This window comes from Hetaerina americana, unplaced genomic scaffold (assembly GCF_022747635.1).
Source record: "Hetaerina americana unplaced genomic scaffold, ioHetAmer1.1.p SCAF_6, whole genome shotgun sequence".
Classification (NCBI taxonomy): Eukaryota; Metazoa; Arthropoda; class Insecta; order Odonata; family Calopterygidae; genus Hetaerina; species Hetaerina americana.
In genome coordinates, this window is record NW_027287205.1 from 5,110,246 (window position 1) to 5,130,311 (window position 20,066).

The window sequence follows — 20,066 nt, forward strand, 5'->3', positions numbered from 1 at the left end:
GAGAATTTTTCAGAAGAAGAAGTGTAGATGATTACCTGTGCAGTGAATATATTAATTTTGCCCATGGCTGACAAATAGCAATCAATGTAAAAGTACTAACTTAAGAAAACGTACATAAAGTAATAGCCACTTCAAAGTTGATGTAATTAAAAAATCAATTAATCGTACTTTGTCAATTTTGTTGCATTATGCTTCTGAGACAGATGAAGCGTACCGAGGTAAGCTCATGTAATTTCAAACACTCATAATACAAGCATGAAATGTGGATTTCAGACAACAGATGGTGCACCAACACAGTTTGTAATATAAAGATTTTGCGCTTGCGCCATTCTGTTGTCCCACGAACAAGTGTCAGACATGCACATGAGTAACACATTGACAAATTGTTTGCAAAGTGTCGTGTGTTGCCGAGGTCAATATGTCGAAACTTATACCAAACAAAGAGCATTTGCAAACAGCATTAATTTTTTGTTTTCATTTGAAGAAAATTACAGCTGAATCATACCGATTACTTCAAGAAGGTCACGGTGAACATGCTCCATTGCAGGATATGCGTGAACGATGGTTTTGGCATTTCAAAAGAGGTGACTTCAGTCAAGGAACACGGAAAACCACCAAACAGATGTGAAAAAATGGTCCACGGCAAAAGGGGAAGATTTTTACAGGAGTGGTATCCACAAATTGCCCAAAAGATGGGAAAAATGTCAAACTGGCAACGAAGCATACTTAGAATGAAGCTTTTTTTTTAATCATTCTTCCAAATTTCTATTTTTTTTAAATCTGCATTTCATACTGATACACCTGTTATTTTGGATATACATATATGGACAATGCAATCGCACCTTTCTTCACAGAACGTACGGGAGTCAAGTGAGTTCATATTAAGCCTAATGAACTTGTTCCTTTTTTTTGTTAAACTACTACCCCAGGACAGAGACATTGCAGTAAAAAAATGCAGAAAGGTTATAATTGAATTAACCTTGAGGAGCAGTGTCAACGCAAACAATACAATATTTTGGGATTAATCCTTTGGCTGCACAATTAATTTCCAGTAGAGTGTTGAACAGTTTCAACAACACGCTAAAATGTATAAAATTATCATCTGACGCCACTCTCCAACATCTGGTAATTATATTCGCGGCATGGCAGCAGAGAATTTCAATGATTGGGAAGGACAAATTCAAATCTATGAGACACTTCCACCACACCACCTCAGAATCCCTAAAGCTGGTGATTTTTCCATTTTCTTAAGTGAAGCTGTAAAAGGAACAGCAGTCTCCATATCCTGATACATAAATTCCACACCCTGTACGAGCAAAGTATTTTATTTATTTATTTAACGACTTTTATTGGGGCAAGACTTGAGACTTCATAGTACCTTCTTCCAATCAACATTTTCACATTAAATTGAAGAAAATTACAAACACCCAAGCCTTGAGAGGAGGAAAACCCACCTAGGCGGGAATTGAACTCACGAACTGAACGGGAGATTTTTATATGTAATTGGCATTTCTGAGTCAAGCGAAGCATTTTTTCTCTTCAGGACATGGCGTCCACTCGATTTTACATGCTCAAAGATTAGATATGGTGAATATCACAGCCTAAGGATTGAGTCGTTTGTATATTTGAAGGAACCAGGCCATGACGGCAATGGAGACAGTAACTCACTCACCTGACACAGAGCTCAAGGCACCCTTATGCCTCTTGACATCAGGTTCGTTTGACACGGCTGGCCTCTTTTCACCTGTAAAATTCGCAAGAAAGTCAAGACAAATGCATCTCTGCCTCGGCAACTGAAAACAATTCACTGGTGTCAAGATACAAAGGAAGCATACAACTGGAGTAATGCCATCTCTAGATTCCATTTGACCCCAAATACTTCCACAACCATTTTAAGTAAGAAGGCAAATGTGAAAAAACATATACATGTATATAATTATTAAGATGCCCGGTGAGGATGTATTGTTTTTGGGCTGGTATCAAAAGAGGAAAAAACAAACTTAAAACCCTGAAATTACATTAAAAGAGCCTGCATAGGACCAAACAAATAAATGTATTCTCCGCAACAGATATAATTAGTCTGGTTTCCACGAAACTGTCACGAGTGCAGCTGTGCTCAGAAAATAGTAGTGCCATAGGGAAACATAATTTCCAAACAAATCTATGCATTGCAGCATAGACATAAAGCAAACAAGAACAAAACCAATTGTTTCATTAGCACAAAAGACTCAATGCTGACAATGCTATAACCTTTTAAAATGAATATTTAACAACCCTCCACTTTTCTTGCTCTTTACACAGGTCTCATATAGGATATCACATCTGGCATCACTTGGTAAAAATTTCTAATAATTCCCATAATAATAGAGTTAAAAAATAATTTTCACACCGTGCATTCAAAAGTAACTAACCATAGTTTCAATTACTAGTTTCATAACCTCAATTAGATAGTTTGAGACAAGAGTGAATTAATTTTGAAAATATTGCAAACATTTATTTTTTTTAACCTTGTCATTATGAACAGGGCTTGTGTCTTGTGTTTCTCTGAAAAGGATTCAAGTGTGAGTGTACTTCACCACCACCCGATGTAACTGCATTTAAATTTAAAGAGAATCTCAAATTCTAAGAAATTCATTGCTAGTACATAACAAAGGGTCATGAGCTGATTTGAGAAAAAGTTAAGCTTATAAAGAACCCATGAAGAGTGTAAAGTCAAGGTTGGGTAAAACAGCTGTCACCGCATGTGCTAACTAAGGATAAATCTAACCACAAAGATCAGAGTGACAGTGTTTTTGAGATTCTTGAAATGGTGCATTATATTTGCAAAGTAACACCAATGTCCATCTCTTAAAATAATTTAAAGAATAGTAATATTGAACCTAAGCTGATTTCTCCAGGAATAAACAACTCCGAAGCAATAAGAGCAGGGGATTAGAGCACAGGGGATGAATACGGGCTCTGCATTGTCTTGCTAATGACAAACCCCCACTACTTTGGAAATCTGGGTTAATCTGAGGATAAACAGTTTAAAATTACTTTCACAAGTGGCTTATTCAAATAAGTTCCAGAGCAACAGCGATTTCTTACGCCTTTCTTTGGCAGGGGAATATTGAGCAAACAACAAACAACGGTAAGCAAAAAGAAATGGAGACGTTGCCTTTTTTTCCTTCGCGGACAAAAAGTTATCCTCCTAGGAGGACACAGGGTAAAGATGGTAATACTGTTGGACTACCGCTGTGTTAACGCGAGGAGACATTCCCAAAATGTCTTCCCCACATGATTAAGTACCCAAAGAAACAAACATCTGACTAATTGCATATTGCTATGTCATTAGGTTGCCAGCACAAAATCATGGCAGTGACAAAACAATGCATCAATGAATGTTTTAGGGCAAGAATTAGGGAGTAGCGTTTATCGGAAAACAAACTTAATTATCGATGTTAGTTATAATCAAATTCCACGGCAGATTTACCATCCATTCAAATTCGGGTCTTCTAAACACAATAACTCGATATTCATTGCAACTGCTCACAATTTCTTGGGAGTGGCCGAGTTTCATGGAAATGTAAAAATAAATAAAATATAGCAAACAGAGGTGCCTTAAATGCTCTCTCAGAGAACTGAACTGAACACCTTTATCAGGGTTGTTCAACTAATTGTTCAAGGAGCATTCTTAACTTTGGGCAACTGCATCTCCCTCAGATTAATGGAAGCAAATGTCCTGGAGACATAATGAATCAGATTGACCCAAAATAGAGGACTTCATCACCCCAATGGACTTCTCTGGGGCAATTGCAGTCATAGCATATTCCAAGTGTAAAAAATAATTGATGCGGGAAATTTAATTCACGAGTTAATCCAGCCTATTAAACACAAGGGCCCACCAAATAGGGACGTCACATTGCTTGAAATTGACAGATTTTCTGCTGGTTTGAGTGGGAAGTGCAATAAGTGGACATGATGCTGGAAACTGCAGACTACTGACGTCTTGTTTTCTGAGACAACCTCTTAACTCATTTTGGCTATGCTTAAATAAGTGAATAAGAGGTACAATTCTTTCTACACATGGCAGGCCACACATTGCTTAACTAATAATTTTGATGTGCCTTGTTGGACATAAACGCATAAACAAATCACTTTTATATTTAACAGATAAGATTCATACATCTAGAAGATGATATTAGCAGAATAAAAAAAAAACAATATAATATTTTCAATTGAAGCAAACTAGTGATAAGCATAGTAAATTTGTGCAAGGTTCTCTCATGATGAATGCTGTAAACTTTGCAACTAAAGATGCTATATAAACTATTAATTAGTTTTTTCTATATTATTATGTTTTTCAAGAGTTGGAAAATCGTCTGCATGAGAAATGAAATATTTAGAATCCAATGGAATACATTTTGCCATCCTGCCAAAGTTAGCAGCATTAAATATGACAAAGACTAATACGTCTACAAACTGAAATGAAAATACAAGTATCCACTGGGGCTGAGAGGTGATCTCACCTGATTGTAAACAACGCAACATATTATAGTGTGTGTAAGTAGGATTAATGGTTACGTTGCTTAAATAGTAATTATAGTGATTCCAAGTTATCTCTTGATAACTAGGGAACAGGATGGCAATGTTGTAAGAAAATAGTTTTTTCCATGTAATTTTATTTGCTCTTATGATTTAAAATATTTTTTGAACATGAGCAAGGAGAAGAATGGACTAAATGTATTGGAAAGACTAATGGAGAAGTGTTTGACATCATGGGAAAGAGAGGAGAGGGCTGAGTGAGAGAAGGTGGGTGAAGGAGATGTGGAGAGACGGTCGGCAGGCAGGAGATGGAGAATTACAGGCAATTTGACTGGACAAACAAGAGGGAGTTCATGTGATACATCATACTATGAAATAATTGCCAAGGATTACCCAAACCTACCTTTGATAGGTAGATTACCTATGACGACAAAGTAATGTACGTATGGTTGAAGGCTCCCTGCCATGAAAGTGAATGACTACTTACCCATAACTGCAGGAAAATTTAATGGCAAATTATAAACAATAAGTTGGCTTACGCGTGTGTTTAATTTAAATCTATTCTACTTCTCAGATATCACACATGTACCAAATAAAAAAAATTTAATTAAACAAAAAGACATTTACTAAGTAGAAAATCTGTCAGATTGAAGCGCATCCAGCATCTCTCATTCGGAGTCAGTTGCACAATGTATATTCAAAGGCTCAAATGAAGGACAGAAAATGCTCCGTCTTCATGCTACAAATACTTTTTATCCAAAGTTAATCTCCCCACAATCTTCTCACACTACAGCTGATGAAAAATTCATGAATATGACATTGATATATGGTCTAGATAAAAAGCCAAACACCTGAAAGAATAGTGGCATGAGATTCATTAATTCATTTGATGAATATGGAGACAAAGAAAAAGATCCTCCTGAATTAGTAATGGGTGCTGAACATAAGTTGATAAACCATTCAATACTATCAAATTAAATAACTATGATAGATCCTAAATGATGCATCCAGAGTTGCTCTAAAGTGAGAAGAAATATAAAAAAGAGAAGCGTGAAAATAATGTTGGGTGATCATGAATGAGTACAACAGCTGGCAACTCAAAATGTTCATAAGATATGCATATTTTATCATCTCACCATGCTTTAGATGTAATGTGGTACTTTTCAGTAAGGTTACCCAGGAAATAAATGTATGCATACATTTTTGGTTAGCTAAGAAGTATTGTCCTGTATCCTGCAAAGTTTAAAAAGAATTGCTTCAATGCGCTATGAGCACAAGTAGCAAGTATTCACGTCAATGGAAGAAAGAGACCACTATCACAGGATTTGAGCTCACTAAGCAGAAGTGCACTAAAAGGAAAATCTGAATAAATTGATCGTTATAACAGGAAAAATAAAACAATAGACGAATTATATGCACATATACACATATTAAACGAAACAATCATTCATACACATACATTATGACTTTAACCGAGACACACAGAAGTAAGCACACACAAGCTGAACATAAATAAGAGATGATGTTGCTTTGATCTTTGTCCCAACAACAGCAGAAGAAACTAAAGAGGATTATCCAAATGCAACAAAAAAAGTTATACATATGTATGCATACATATATATACACATATATATACATATACAACATACATACATAAATGTGTATTTTAAACACACACACATAAAATATACATATATATATATATATAATTAAATTATATTATATATATATATATATATATATATATATATATATATATATATATATATATATATATATATATATATATATATATATATATATATATATATATATATATATATACATATACACATATATTTCTATATATTTATATTTTATGTGTGTGTATATATATGCATATATAGTATAAGTTGAGTTATTATTTTTTAGCAAAAGTAAAGCAGAAAGAAATCAATCTCAAAAATTGTATGCAAATCTTTGGGTGGGGAGATCTACCCAAATGAGAGATGAGAAACCACAGAAATGCATGAACAGGCAACACAATCAAAGACATCTGAGAGGACTCTTGGCACAACCCTTAGCACTTCACGCTACAGTCCCACCAAGGCTATTTACCGGAGCACCATTAAGGATTAATGAGGTTGCGTTTCTTCAAAAACGATCAAAGCTTATAATGGGAGATACATACATCTTGGCCTCTGCTCAGAGAGAGTGAGCATCCCACCCAACCTGCAAGCCAGAGAGGACTCCTCAGGGTAGGAGGGTGTATAGGAGTATCATTAACAGTGCATTGCTGGATGGGGAATGTTTCTTTACATCGACTAACGTTTGCACCAGAATCTATTTCCAAATGACAACTGGGGCCTATGCATTGGACTGCGCAATGGATCATAAATTCACAGGAGCGACAACTGAAGATTTGACTTAAATCCTCCCACCCTCTGCAAAAGGGAACATTCAGAAAGATGAGAAATTAAGTTTGGCATGAGAAAAATGAAAATGTACATTACACCTGAACCACACTATTCTGCAACTCATTCTTGGAGAAAAAAAAATGAAACCAATGAGTCATCATTGAAAGCCAAATATTTTCATCTAAGTATTCTGAAGGAACTTGGAGTGGGCAGTATATTACATTCACCACTGAACCAATATTTTTACAGCATTAAATACCAGCTATGAAAGTAAATGAAAGAACATTATATGAGGCATATAAAAATGAATATGTTAAGCCCAACACATGTCCTAAACAATAAAAATAAGAAACAAGTGAAAAATCAAGTAAACAAAACTGATTGATGAGAGACTTGAAAACCTGCAAACATCCTTAAAGTACCATTTAATAACACACACCAACAGTCCCATCAAATATGGACTTCACATACCATTTAATAGCAATGATAACACATCCCAAATGCTATCAAATGAAATCAATGTGAAATTAATCAATGTGAACATTATAAAATGACCAATTCCTAAATAAAATTCGGTAATGGTGCCATTCCAGGAATATCTTTTAAGTTCAGGCAGGCAATGCAAACAAACACAGCAATTAGAATACCAAGACTCCCCAGGAATTCATTTCAGCCTAATTGGGAAAAAATATCCACCACCAACAAGGCTTCTACCAAATGCACATCATCAGTCACAAACAAACACCCTTCTGACATATCCTGTCCTCCCTCATCTAAACTCAGAAACGGCACACAAGAGGATGAGGCAATTGAGAAATAGTCTTGAAATGGAACCATCATGAGAATAGCATAAAGCACAGTTAGCAAGAAATGATATCTGTTTTTTTTTTTTTTTTTTTAAAGTATCGAACATGAGAGCACTTAATTGATGCAAAACTACAAATTACACCTATCAAAGCAGAAATAGAGATTCTGAAGACAAAAAATTAGAAGGAATGTTAAAGAGGGACGGAGGGGAAATAAAATTCACTAGGAGTCTGAAATAAAAAAAAATAAATGAACATATGATGAGAATGATATTCAGTATTGGTGGAGGAGGTGGGCAGAAACATTGAAAGGGAAAGAGAGAGATGGGCGCGTGGGTGCGGAGGAACGAATGCAACATTTATGCTTCACAACTCACACACTCATTCTCTTGCGATGATAGACTGAATCCACACACTTGGGACACATATGCACAGCCAAACCTTCATTTGGCAACATGGAAAGGGCTTGAACAATTAATGTATTTTGCACAAGAACTAATGGAAACCAAGGCTTAACTACTAAAATTAATCCATCATTGGCTATTGTTAGAAAATTCACTTTGCAACATTTTAGTAGCATACAAATCATTACAAATGAATTCATTAGAAATATTTGAAAGTACAATTAACATGTCATCCTGGAGCATATCCTTGGATATTACACAAGTTCACTATGATGGGATTTTCTCAATACAGAGAGATTCAATACCGTGAGGCTTCACCGTACACATATGATGACAAGTGCGGACGAGAGAAAAAAATTGTGATATCATCAAACCATCCACAACCAAATGCAAGCACACAAGAGAGGAAGATAAGAGTAAAAAACAAGAGGCAGTGAATTGCTATGAATCCCTGTTGAGTGGTTTGAGAAAAACCACATTCAGTGTAAACATTTTTTTATACGCAAGCATTTATATTTGTACTGACTTTCACATTGGGGTGGACCTCATAAACACAAAACCCAAAAAACTAGCGGACTTCTCTCGAATAAAATGCTTCAAAGTATTTGACTCTCTGACTTTCACTAATGTTACCAGTTTGATCGACCACTATAACTCAGGTTCCCAATGTTTTGTCCATATTTTATTTTACAGAAAAATTTCATCTTAGTGTCAAGCTGTTTGAGGCAGGAGAAAGATCTTAAAGGTTGATACTTTTGAAAAACTACATTTGTACCAATTACTTCATTTCAAAATCAATATGAATATAATAATATGCACTAAACATACTTTACAAATCAACTCCATGCTCACAATTCATCCCTCGAGTCATAACTGCATGGTCGGATTAATTTTGGAGCACTGGCAACTTCCCCCCTTAAAATAAGAAGGCTTCTTGTCATGACGTTTTGCCCAACCCTGCTCAACAGAGATCCAATGCACTCGCATACATATAAATAGATGAAATGAGCTGTACACTAACCTTCAAAGCGGCAAAAACAATGACCTCCTGCAGCACACCTGATAAGCAATTAGTTAATCACCAAGCCTTAACCAAAATTCCAACTCAAATAGCTGTGGGAGAAATCATGTGAAAAAGTTGGGGAATATTTCAGGAGGGGATATTGGGATGCACAGGTATGAGGGGAGCAAGTCCTTCCAGCAAACTGTTGGCATTTGACAGTTTAGAACAATGTTTGACAGTTTAGAACAATGTTTGACAGTTTAAAATGAAAAATATGTCATGCATAATTCTGCTACAAGACCGCGGACAAGTCTTTCATGAATGCCATCTAAATAATTTGATTCACTAATCTAAAAGTTTCATCATGGTTTTAAGGTGGTCAAAAGAGCCAATGAAGAGAACATTCTGAAGTGAACTTCTTAAGAGCCAATCCTTGCCCTCGTAATCCTTTTCAAGAGGGGATCGGGATGCCGTGGTGGCTATCTTACTGGCTTCCCACCCAGAGCGCCCGGGTTCAAATCCCTGCGGTGTTGAATTATTTTCAGAGGTATCTCGATCCCTACTTGAGGTGCTTTGTGGAGGGCACTTTGAGTGAGTACACCGTCCGTCGGATGGGACGTTAAGCTGCAAACCCCTTGGCGCCTTTCGTAAAGAGTAGGCTAATGCCGACGCTGGGTTTCTCTCCACCCTTTCCTGTCCATCCCCTATGGCGCAAATGACCTCAGCTGCCGGTCACCTCCCCTAAATACTACTACTACTCCTTTTCAAGATGTAAATTCCGTTGATTGCAAATCATACGCTAAGTTCTCTCAACTCTACAAAATGTTAACCAGTTTAACATAATCTACTTGGAGTTACGCATGCATCATGCGTGTCTTTTATTAGTTTAAAAGTTCGTTTTATGAAGCAAGAGAACTATTTTTAGTTGGTAAGTGATCGAATAATTGATCACAAAATTTTCAACTATCCAGCCTTAGTCTTAATAAAACGAACAATGTTCAAAAAGCTGTAAAAGTAACTTAAATGATGGCAGCTGCTGATATGAATGTAATTGCATGAAATTTGAAAGGAAACATTATTTGCCTAGACCATGCCTTGGACCTGGTTTCCTTGCAACTTGAACCTCAGGGACTGTGTGCAGTGCATGACCACAATGACCTTTTTGGTGACAATATGGCCGGCGATTCATCATCAAATCTTTTCTGTTTGAATCAGTTGGAATCTAGTGTGAAGGCACCGTGATGATTGGATGTAAATTGAATGACCCAGGTTCAATTCCTGGTCTAGAAAAGTGATTTTTCGACAGATATATATCTTAAAATTCATACCTGACCCACAACTAACCTAAACTTTAACTGAACTCATCTTCAACACATATCTCAATACAGAAGGCTAACAAGACTAAGTAAAATTGCAAATATTGACTTGTTTTCAACCAGTTTTAATCTTTTTTGTTCACAGAATGTAATTCTTAAATGAAGCAAGTGAGTTAACAGTGCAGTACATACCTAAAATAGAACCTGAATCCTTTAATGTAGTCTCAGGACTGTGTTCATTTAATTGGTTATGGCAAATCACATACTAATTTCTTAAAAGTTCATTTTTTCTTACTGGTATGAATAGGGAAGCAATTGCACAAAGAATTGATACTAAATGTGGTGCAAGGGTTCTCGCCTTTGGCACAAAAAAATGAAAAATGACCAATCTGATTAAAAAAAACAAGATATTACAATTAAGAAGAGACTACATAATACTGATTGAGACTGTATAAATACAGGTAATAGTATAAGTATTGAATGTTTTCCCTTTCAAGCTGGTAAAAAAATGGCAATGATCAACAAAATAGTTGCATGCAACCACATTTAATTTATGGTTTCCTGGCTCTGGGAAAAATGAATGTGGAATTTCTAAATGCCATGACCCAAGTTTTGCACATGCTCCAACGACCAGAATGCAGAGGACATGCTGATAACTTCAGATAATTGAAGAGCTGCTCAAAACTTAACACATATCCTTTGTTTACCCCACTCTGATCCACCTCCAAGAGCTAAGCCCCCTGGTTGTCCAAAAGCATATTGTCAAAGTGAAGTGGACAAGTGGATTACCTCAAAATTATCTTGGCTATTGCCAAGTTTTTACTTTTACTACACAAGAGAGAACACTTAGAACTCATTACCCCCAATACAGTAGATTATATGGATCAGTTCCACAATAATGCAATTAAAAAATTGCAAATGAGTAGATGCCATTAATAAACTATTCAAGCAATTGGAATAAGGAAATAATCACCTCATGAAAGTTCTGGGGAAATGGGGATGGTGCGGAGGCTAATGCACTGGCTCCCCACCGAGAGGGCCTGGGTTTTAATCCTGCAGAAGGCAGACACTTTTCAGTGGTATCCTGGTCCCTACTTGAAGTACGTTGTAGGGAGCACTTTGAGTGAGTATACCATCAGTCGAATGGGACATTAAACTGCGGACCCCTTGCCACCTTTCGATAAGAGTAGGCTAATGCCGATGCCGGGTTCCTCTCCACCCTTCCAATTCATCCCTAATGGTACAAATGACCTCGGCTGTCGGTCCCCTCACTTAAATACTGTGACTATGAAGATTCTACTTTTCCAGCTACTACAGGGATTAATAAATTTATTAACATTTTAATCCAAAATTTAATCCCAAGTGTGATTGGTAATTTTTATTTTTGGTAAATAAAAGGACTACCACTGAAACATATAACTTTTTATTCCAATATACTAACTCATAAAATGCTTGCTATTTCGTATGTCTTGGCACCACACCAAAACAAAAGTTTTCATAAATTCAAAGCTCCAAGTGTCTCAGTTAGAACGCTCATTGATTCCTTGCTCACGTGAGGCAGCAAATTATTTCTGCTTTTCCATCAATATATTTCCTCAAACTGCATTTGCCTGATAATCACATAACTCGGGAACTAATTACAATCTAATCATGCATTAAATAATATATGCACGTATATTCTCATTCACATTTTTTCAGAAGCTTAAATTGGAAAGAGCCCATGGGTTACATAGGAGATGATGGGAGGGGTCTCATGTATTTTTCATCCTGGCATCCTATATCTTACCTCATTTAATGCATTGACATAGTTTCTTCATAAATATTTTTAAAGATGTTTCCGTAAAGATTGTTTCAAAGGGCATTATAACAATTTTTTTCCATCTTCCTGGATGACACTCATGGAAAGAATTTGTTCATTAAAGCATATAATGGCAGAAGACTTTACAATGCACGAGTTTGATTCATGACATGGCTGAGAAAACCGAGTCCAAACTGGTATCCCTCCATTCGAGGAGTCAGAAGTGCCAACTTCTAATGATGCAAGGACATTGAGTGAGGGGCCCACGCTTGTTTTTCACTTGCATGTGGATTGATGAAGGGAGCACAAAAAACCCAGGGCTACTATTTCTCAGGGGAGAAGGGGGAGGATTGGGGGTCGATCCCTTGCGTTGCACTCAACAGTGGCCAGGGGGTTGGGGGGGAGGAGAAATCGGACAGGGGTGGCCACGCAAAAGACGGGGGCGTGATTGAATTTGGGGACAAAATGGGAGGAGTTGTGGGGAGCAGTTACAAACCTGAAGGCAGAGGTGGGGGGGGTGGAGGCATGAGCTGCTTGTCTCTATCTTGTTGCTGGTGTTGCTGAAGGTGTTGCTGTTGGGGTTGCTGCTGTTGGTGCTGCTGCTGGTGCTGTTGGTGCTGCTGGTGGTGCTGCAGCTGTTGGTGGTGGAGTTGGTGGCCGCCACTCCCGAGGGGGGGAGGGGCTAACGTGGAGGTGGGAGGGCCACCAGCCGACCCAACCATCATTTCCTGCAGACTGCGCACAAACAATTCGCTGTTAGATACAAAGGGGGGTTGCGGGGAGGAGTAGGAGTAGCAAAGGGACCAAAAGGAGGCCACGAAAGAGTCACCACATTCACCCAAACACAAGGTTATCGAGGTTTCCAATTTTATTTCTTCAAATTCAACGGCCGAAAACTAAGTGGAATCACATTGAATTAGCACCCTCGGCTAGGCGGAGAAACTGTTAAGTGAGAGAGAAATGAAAGGCTACGGCCCATGCGCAGCACTTAAGGGCATTACTTCAACAGCAGTCCATCAGAAGCTGACCAAAAATTAATCTAAAAAAATCTTTGCAACGCCATGCTTCCACAAATACCAAAAAATTATGGCACACTTATGCTTTATGGGCAGTGAGTAATTTCCTTACGAGTCAATATTCATCCTTCAAGGGGAAAAATAAGACATTTCCATCCGACACGAATTCTCTGATTAAAATACCCACTACAACCATTTTGCCTAATTTTATAAACACAATATACCAACCATAGGGTAAGCATAAAAAAATAATTTGGAAGCTGTTAAAAGAAAAATTATAGAGACTATAGCCAGAAAATATGATAAACCACTCAAGGGGCATAAATGGGCAAGGCAGAAAAAATAGAGAATGATTAAAAGAGGAAAAAATTTAAAGGGGCAAAGTTATTCTTATGGCTGCAACAAAATTACTTAGGAAGCTGGATCTAGGAATAATACTAGCTGATGTAACATGGCAATTTTGTCACATGCTCTCAATTCTGAAGGTTTGATAGTTGTACCAGGAATATAATTAGAATTCCCAAAAAGACAAAAATGCACGACCAACAACTTTTAAAGCTAATTCCTCAAATATTGAAGAAAACCACAGCACGCAATATTAACGTTTGCAAACAGACTTGTGCCATAAGACAGTCTGCTACAGATGGTGATTAAGGGATCAAATCAAAGTTCTGTTGCTATTCTTGGCATTGATTCAATCTATGGCTGTTGACTTGACACTGTTTCTTTATGTCATATGAAATTTGACTGTTGATTATCAAATTCAAATTATAAATATAATTTGACATATTTTTATTCACTACTGTTTTCAAAAATATATTTGGCTCCCCTAATTATACGTGGTTACAGAGTAGAGAAATAAATTATGGCAGAAGAATGTTATAATGTCTAATTGAAAAACAGACTTAATTTTGGATGATAGGACCACGTAAAGAGATTTTTCAGGCACTATTACGAACTTCATAGAGCGGTATTTGTTATATTGGGTCGTATCAATTTCCAGGAAAATAGAGTTGCCTCAAAATATTAATATAGATTTTTGGGGATTGAAGAAGAAGGATGGAGAGAAACCTGGCATCAGTGTTACCCTATTCTAAATGAAGGGGGTCACATGGTTTAACCTCCTATCCAATGGATCATATATTGTACTTAAAGTGTTCTCAAGTTCTTCCACACTGGCCACGCCTGTAGTATGGTAATGTTCTCGCCCATTAAATCCTAGATCGCAACCCAAATCAGGTTGGATTCCAACCTGATTTTTTTCTATGCCTTGAGTTCCACCCTGTTTGCAATTGGCCTTGTAGTTTACCAGTCAATATAAAAAGCCTTGACTGCTTGCAAGTTCTTCATAGTCAAATAATTAACATTAAAGTCAAGAGAGCCTCTAATCATTCTGGCATTTAATTAGGAGAGATCAATGGTAAGTTGTCGGCCAGGCACCTCTCTTTTTGTAAACTTTAATTATAGTGCTGAAACTATCAACCCAAAGATACATGAAAGCAATCACTGATCCAGGGGTTATGACCCATAAGATAAGCAGAGATATCTGTGTAAGTTCTTGCAGTGATTACATCGCAAAACTTTTATTATTATAAACATATTTATATTATAAAACAAATTTCAATTACAGGACCCTATACTATGCTTAAAAAAATTACAATGGTGTACAGACAAAGTAATTTGATGAGTTTCTTACCTTAACTGGTTCTTTACTCATTAAAACAACCCCCTTGGATGGAAAACATGCCGACTTTGTATGCCAATATTTATGATGGCATGATTCACTTCATAAATATTGAAAATGATTAATTGTGAACTCAGATTTACTTATGTTTGGGTAAATATTGTGACAATCACACAGCACTACACCATAAGCAGGAGAGGTCGCGGCCATTAGTGGGAACCTTCCACGCAAAAGCCATGTTTGGAGACAAACCCCAAGGATAACACACAAATTCAAGACTCAAGTCATTCATAAAATTTAAGGAAAAATATAGAAGGACTACGAGTGATTACTATGCATCATCAAAAGTCAATCTCCTAGAGCAAACAGATTTTTAAAAAAATCAGTATACATATTGCACCAAGCATCAAATGTTCATAACATTTTGCACTGAGAATTGGTGCCATTGAAAAAACAGAAAACCACAAAAAAATCCAATGGATATCTGAACAGACATCCAGAAAACACAACGCAGCTAGTAATGGAAAAAAATACTCCTTGGAAAAAAACCACAACAATTACCCCGAACATTGGATGTGTCTGTAAAGCTTTCCCAATGGAGACATCATTCCAGGAACTGAGCAAATTATAACGCCAGCACCAAGTTTGACCATTGACCAACCACCCTCGTAGTCTTTACATGCCTGAAGTCAGGAATCCATCAGAACTGTGCACTTGCATGTCATGTGGCAGACACAGCACATTCAACGAATACAATTCTGTGTCACGGCAAATGCCAACGTAGCAGCAAGTGACAAAAAATCACCCTCTGTACCAAAGGAAATTTTGGTGGAGTTGATATTACTTAAACTATACACATCAACAGAGTATTCATCATAATGAACAAAAGAGTAAAAAAAAACTGTAAAGCAAGAGTCTCGGTTGCCTAAAAGTTGAAATTGTGAGCAAAATAAAACAACATGTATTATTAAAGTGTTTGACATGCAAACAAGAGACAATATGATCAGAATAGAGATAGAAAGTGTCTAGCACTCATTTAAAAAGGAATAATTTCAGTAAGGTGTGTTTAAATTCATCATTAAATATTGCAGTGGCATGATCACACAGCCCTCACCTATATGTACACACAATGACAGGTTTCCACTCCACAAAATATAACACAAAAACAATTGATTAGAAGTTGTGACTTAATAACATGAAATAATTATTTCAGGAGGATCACATGACACTGATAGTAATAAGAAGGGATGTTATATCTGAGAGAAGAACTCAAAAGAGAATGAAAAGCAGATTTCTAAGTGTTGCAGGTGAACCCCTACCTTTGATCATGGTCAAGTTGCATTGAAAAATGAAGCACAACGACCTTGACCTAACAAGAGTTGCTCCCATTTGAAGCTCATAAAGTTATATAAAAGGAGGACAAACAGGGTCTCCTTACTACATTTACATATGTAATCCATTTTTGAGACAATTATCAGACTCATCCTTTACTGATTTTTGGGTAATGAACCCAATGCAATAAGTCACGGGTAAGTTTTTTTTTGGTGGATAGTAAATCTGTTTTCCTCCTTAAAATAAGAATTGAGCTTCCTGTGATAATGACACATATCCCTGCTTTTCCAGATGAAATATCACCAGACATGGCTACTGAGAAGCTACATTGTTCTAAAATGATCTTATAATGCTATTTCATGATGTTATCATAACCATCGAGTCAAAATTCTGAGTGGAGAAGTGCCATATTTAAAAAACTTAAATATTTCCTTCAAGGGACCTAAGATAATCATAAATTTGGTTACATCAGATTTACAGCTCTTTACTACAGAGAGGAGACTTCCAGATATAGTAAGAAGGGTATACTAGCAGAGTTGCAATCTGTAATGAAGTCATGTGCAAGTGTGCAGATCATTTGTTTACAGTGGAAGACAGTCTTCCCAATTCAATGACTGCTCATCATTAATCCTAATTTCCCTCAATACTGCCCTCCCTGCGGTCATCACCATTCAGGCTGCGCTCTGACTTGTGACGTGAGCACCCACTTTATGCTGATTGTGTGATCCTGGGAGTGACAGTTGTTTTTATATGATATTCATTAGAGTAAGAATTATAATGTAAAGTAATAGAATGGCTCATGTCTGGTGCTACGTGGCCGTCTGGGTGCAGCATCCCAATCCTTCACTCGTGGCGCACCGACCCCCCCCGGCGCACGCTGTCACACGAGAAAGGGGCCCACTTGTAGCAACAAGAAGAAACAAGGTGAGGCAAATAAATGGTCACATTGAGAGCGTGCGTGGGCACACACACACACACACACAGAGGGTGGATTGGGGAGGACAAAGCTGTGACAAAGAGGGTGGGGTTTTGTGGTTTCACATCTATTTAACAAAGAAGAATGCCATGTACTTCTCCCCTAGCGAGAGCGGAATCTTCCGGAAGCAGTGACCCAGCGTGGAGACGAGCTGGAAAACCAAAAATGTCACCAATGTTGAATGTGGTCATCCTCAGCGAGTGCTTTTGGTCGTGGTACAACTCCACCCCCAAGCAACTTACTCGCACACACGCAAGTGTACACACACAGACAAATGAGACGATGGGGGGGATACGCAGAGAACCTATTGACATCTCTTGCGCTTATCCTCCCTCGCCCATCTTCCACCCGTCTCTCTTTCTACCACCAAGTGCTTAGAAAACACATGCGTTCAGGGAGATGATGCCAAAGTGCTATCAGAGAAAGAAAAACTCAATTCAAATCAATGACCACTTTGATGTTAATGACCATGCCTGCATCAAATGAAGGAAACATCTTGAGTTAAAATCAAATCTTCCACAATTTGCTGTCATGGTATTCGGGGTCACGTTAAGGTGAGGAGACTTCTCATCAAATGTACATTAAGACACCACATACCCCTCCCACTGGAGCACTCACAGATTGATTCAAAAGTCCCTTGTGGCTTCCTCCTCTTTATTCTTCATCAACAGTCATCCTAAACATATTCTCTATGATCTATGGAAAATTGCATGCAGCACGGAAGGGGATGATTTCCCATGCTCGTGTGAATCCATTTGAGAGGAGGGGGACGGGGGGAGAATGAGTGGAGGGTGCATATTCGTGGGATGGGTGGGGGTGTAGATTAACAGCGGGCGGGTGTTGGTGACAAGAAGGCTGGTGCCAATGATTAAGAATCCATACACGTGGGGTACGGGATAAGTATTGGTGTGCCACCATGCGTTCTTCAGTCCCCAGATGAAAGTGCAGTGGGCGCTGCTTAAGGCTAACATTCTGCTAAGACAGGGGTTGGCTCTGGTAAGATATTCTGAGGTCCCAAAAAATATTCATGAGTCATATGCAAAGTACCTACAATGGTTACTAAATATGTTGGCGTGTACAATTTTTACCTATTGCATAATGTTAATGCACCTATAAATGTAATTGAATCTTAACGAAGCCCATACAATTATGTAGTTCTCTGGCGATTAAATCTATCTATCTCCCTCTGTACCAATCCTTAATTTTCTTTCCTAAGCACTAACCCTTGGTATTGAGATAGCATATTGAGGCCGAATATACAAGATGTATGAAGATTTACAACCAAACTCAAAAGAATAATAGAATTTTAATTCTATGAACGTGAGAATACAGTAGAAGTATGATAAAAACAGTATGTTATAGAATGAGAATCTTGATATTATCATTACTGCCCAAGGTGAAGTTTATCCTCTTATGACTTACATGCCAACTAAATTGGTAATTCATCTAAAAATTGCAAACCAAGTGACCACTCAATATTATGAGTTATGGTCAACATATGTGCAATGATGGAACTCCTAAAATTAATTCCAAATTTTAAGCTGGAGGGCACAACTGTCCATTTGCAATTGTTTGCACAGGGATACACCTTACTCACTTTCATTTTTTTACTATCACCATAACAGGATACCTGCCCAGACAAAAGAGGCCACTGCCCTAACTCTAAAGAGGCCAATGCCCTAACTCTGAAGAGGCCACTGCCCTAACTCTAAAGAGGCCACTGCCCTAATTCTAAAGATGCCACTGCCCTAATTCTAAAGATGCCACTGCCCTAACTCTGAAGATGCCACTGCTTTGCGTAATGAATAAATTAATACTGATACTTGAATCTTCTTTTATTTCCACAATACATCCAGTGAAGAGATTATCTTCCTGGGCAGTTCTATAACAATTTCATCCAGCAATATTAATGGTTCTCCATCTAAATATTAATATAAATGCATTACAACACCATCTATGCCATAAGAAATTTAAAAAAAAAGTTTTCACAAAGAAAAATGTCCAAAATTTTCCAGTCTAAATTAGTATCGTGCAAATTTAGCCCAGATCTAGACGCAATGAATCAACTTCTAGCCGATGGGATTCCACGCTCCAGGTATCAAACTATCGCAGTTGCCCAGACTTACCACTAAAAATTATTAGCAATAGCAGGCTTCCCTTGTTTCCTGATTTCATTGCACTAAGCAGCACCCACGGCATCGTCTCGCGTAGGGAGGGATAGAGGTTGACATGTGGTCGTGACTGCTTGGATTACGCCAAAATTTGCCGTAAATCTTACTTGAGCATTTGAGTACGAATGAAGCACATCAATTTGATTTTGGAGCAAAAGTCCTGCAAAGGTTTTAGAACAATGCCTAAAATTCAGCAGTGATGTGTTAGATAAGGATTACACCATTTGGATAATTAATCTATGGCATAGCACAAGGCAGCACCTGCAGAAATTCTGCAAAATCAGCACAATATTAAAGCAACTTATGAAATAAGTCAAGTTTACACACAGATCTATGGTGCTAGCAACATAAGAATATCACTTTCTGATTTCTGTAGCATAACAGTTATATCATAAATTCTGAAACAAAAATGTTAATCATAGATATAAACAGTAACCTTAACTAGAGATCTACAGCCTAAGTGCCAAACAAGGAGCTCCATAGCTAGAAATTAAAAAAAATGTCATCTGATTATTTTTTCCTCAAAGATTTAGTGACTACTTAAGCCATTCAAAACTGACCCATTTGAAGGCATCGTGCTTTAATTGTTTTTCCAAATTTCCATTAGCGACATAAAAACATTTTTCTAGCATGACAAACA

General features: G+C 37.5%; 1 protein-coding gene across 4 annotated transcripts in view; it reads right to left on the minus strand.

Moving 5' to 3' along the window:
* LOC139695049 (KH homology domain-containing protein 4-like) overlaps positions 1 to 20,066 on the minus strand; it is a 102,608-nt gene that overhangs the window by 5,139 nt on the left and 77,403 nt on the right. For all 4 annotated transcript variants that reach the window (XM_071593650.1, XM_071593651.1, XM_071593649.1 and 1 more), the window contains 2 exons: positions 12,744 to 12,982; positions 1,673 to 1,744 (listed from right to left, as the gene is read on the minus strand). In XM_071593650.1, the coding sequence (XP_071449751.1) occupies positions 1,673 to 1,744; positions 12,744 to 12,982 (311 nt within the window). The remainder of the gene's footprint in view (positions 1 to 1,672; positions 1,745 to 12,743; positions 12,983 to 20,066) is intronic.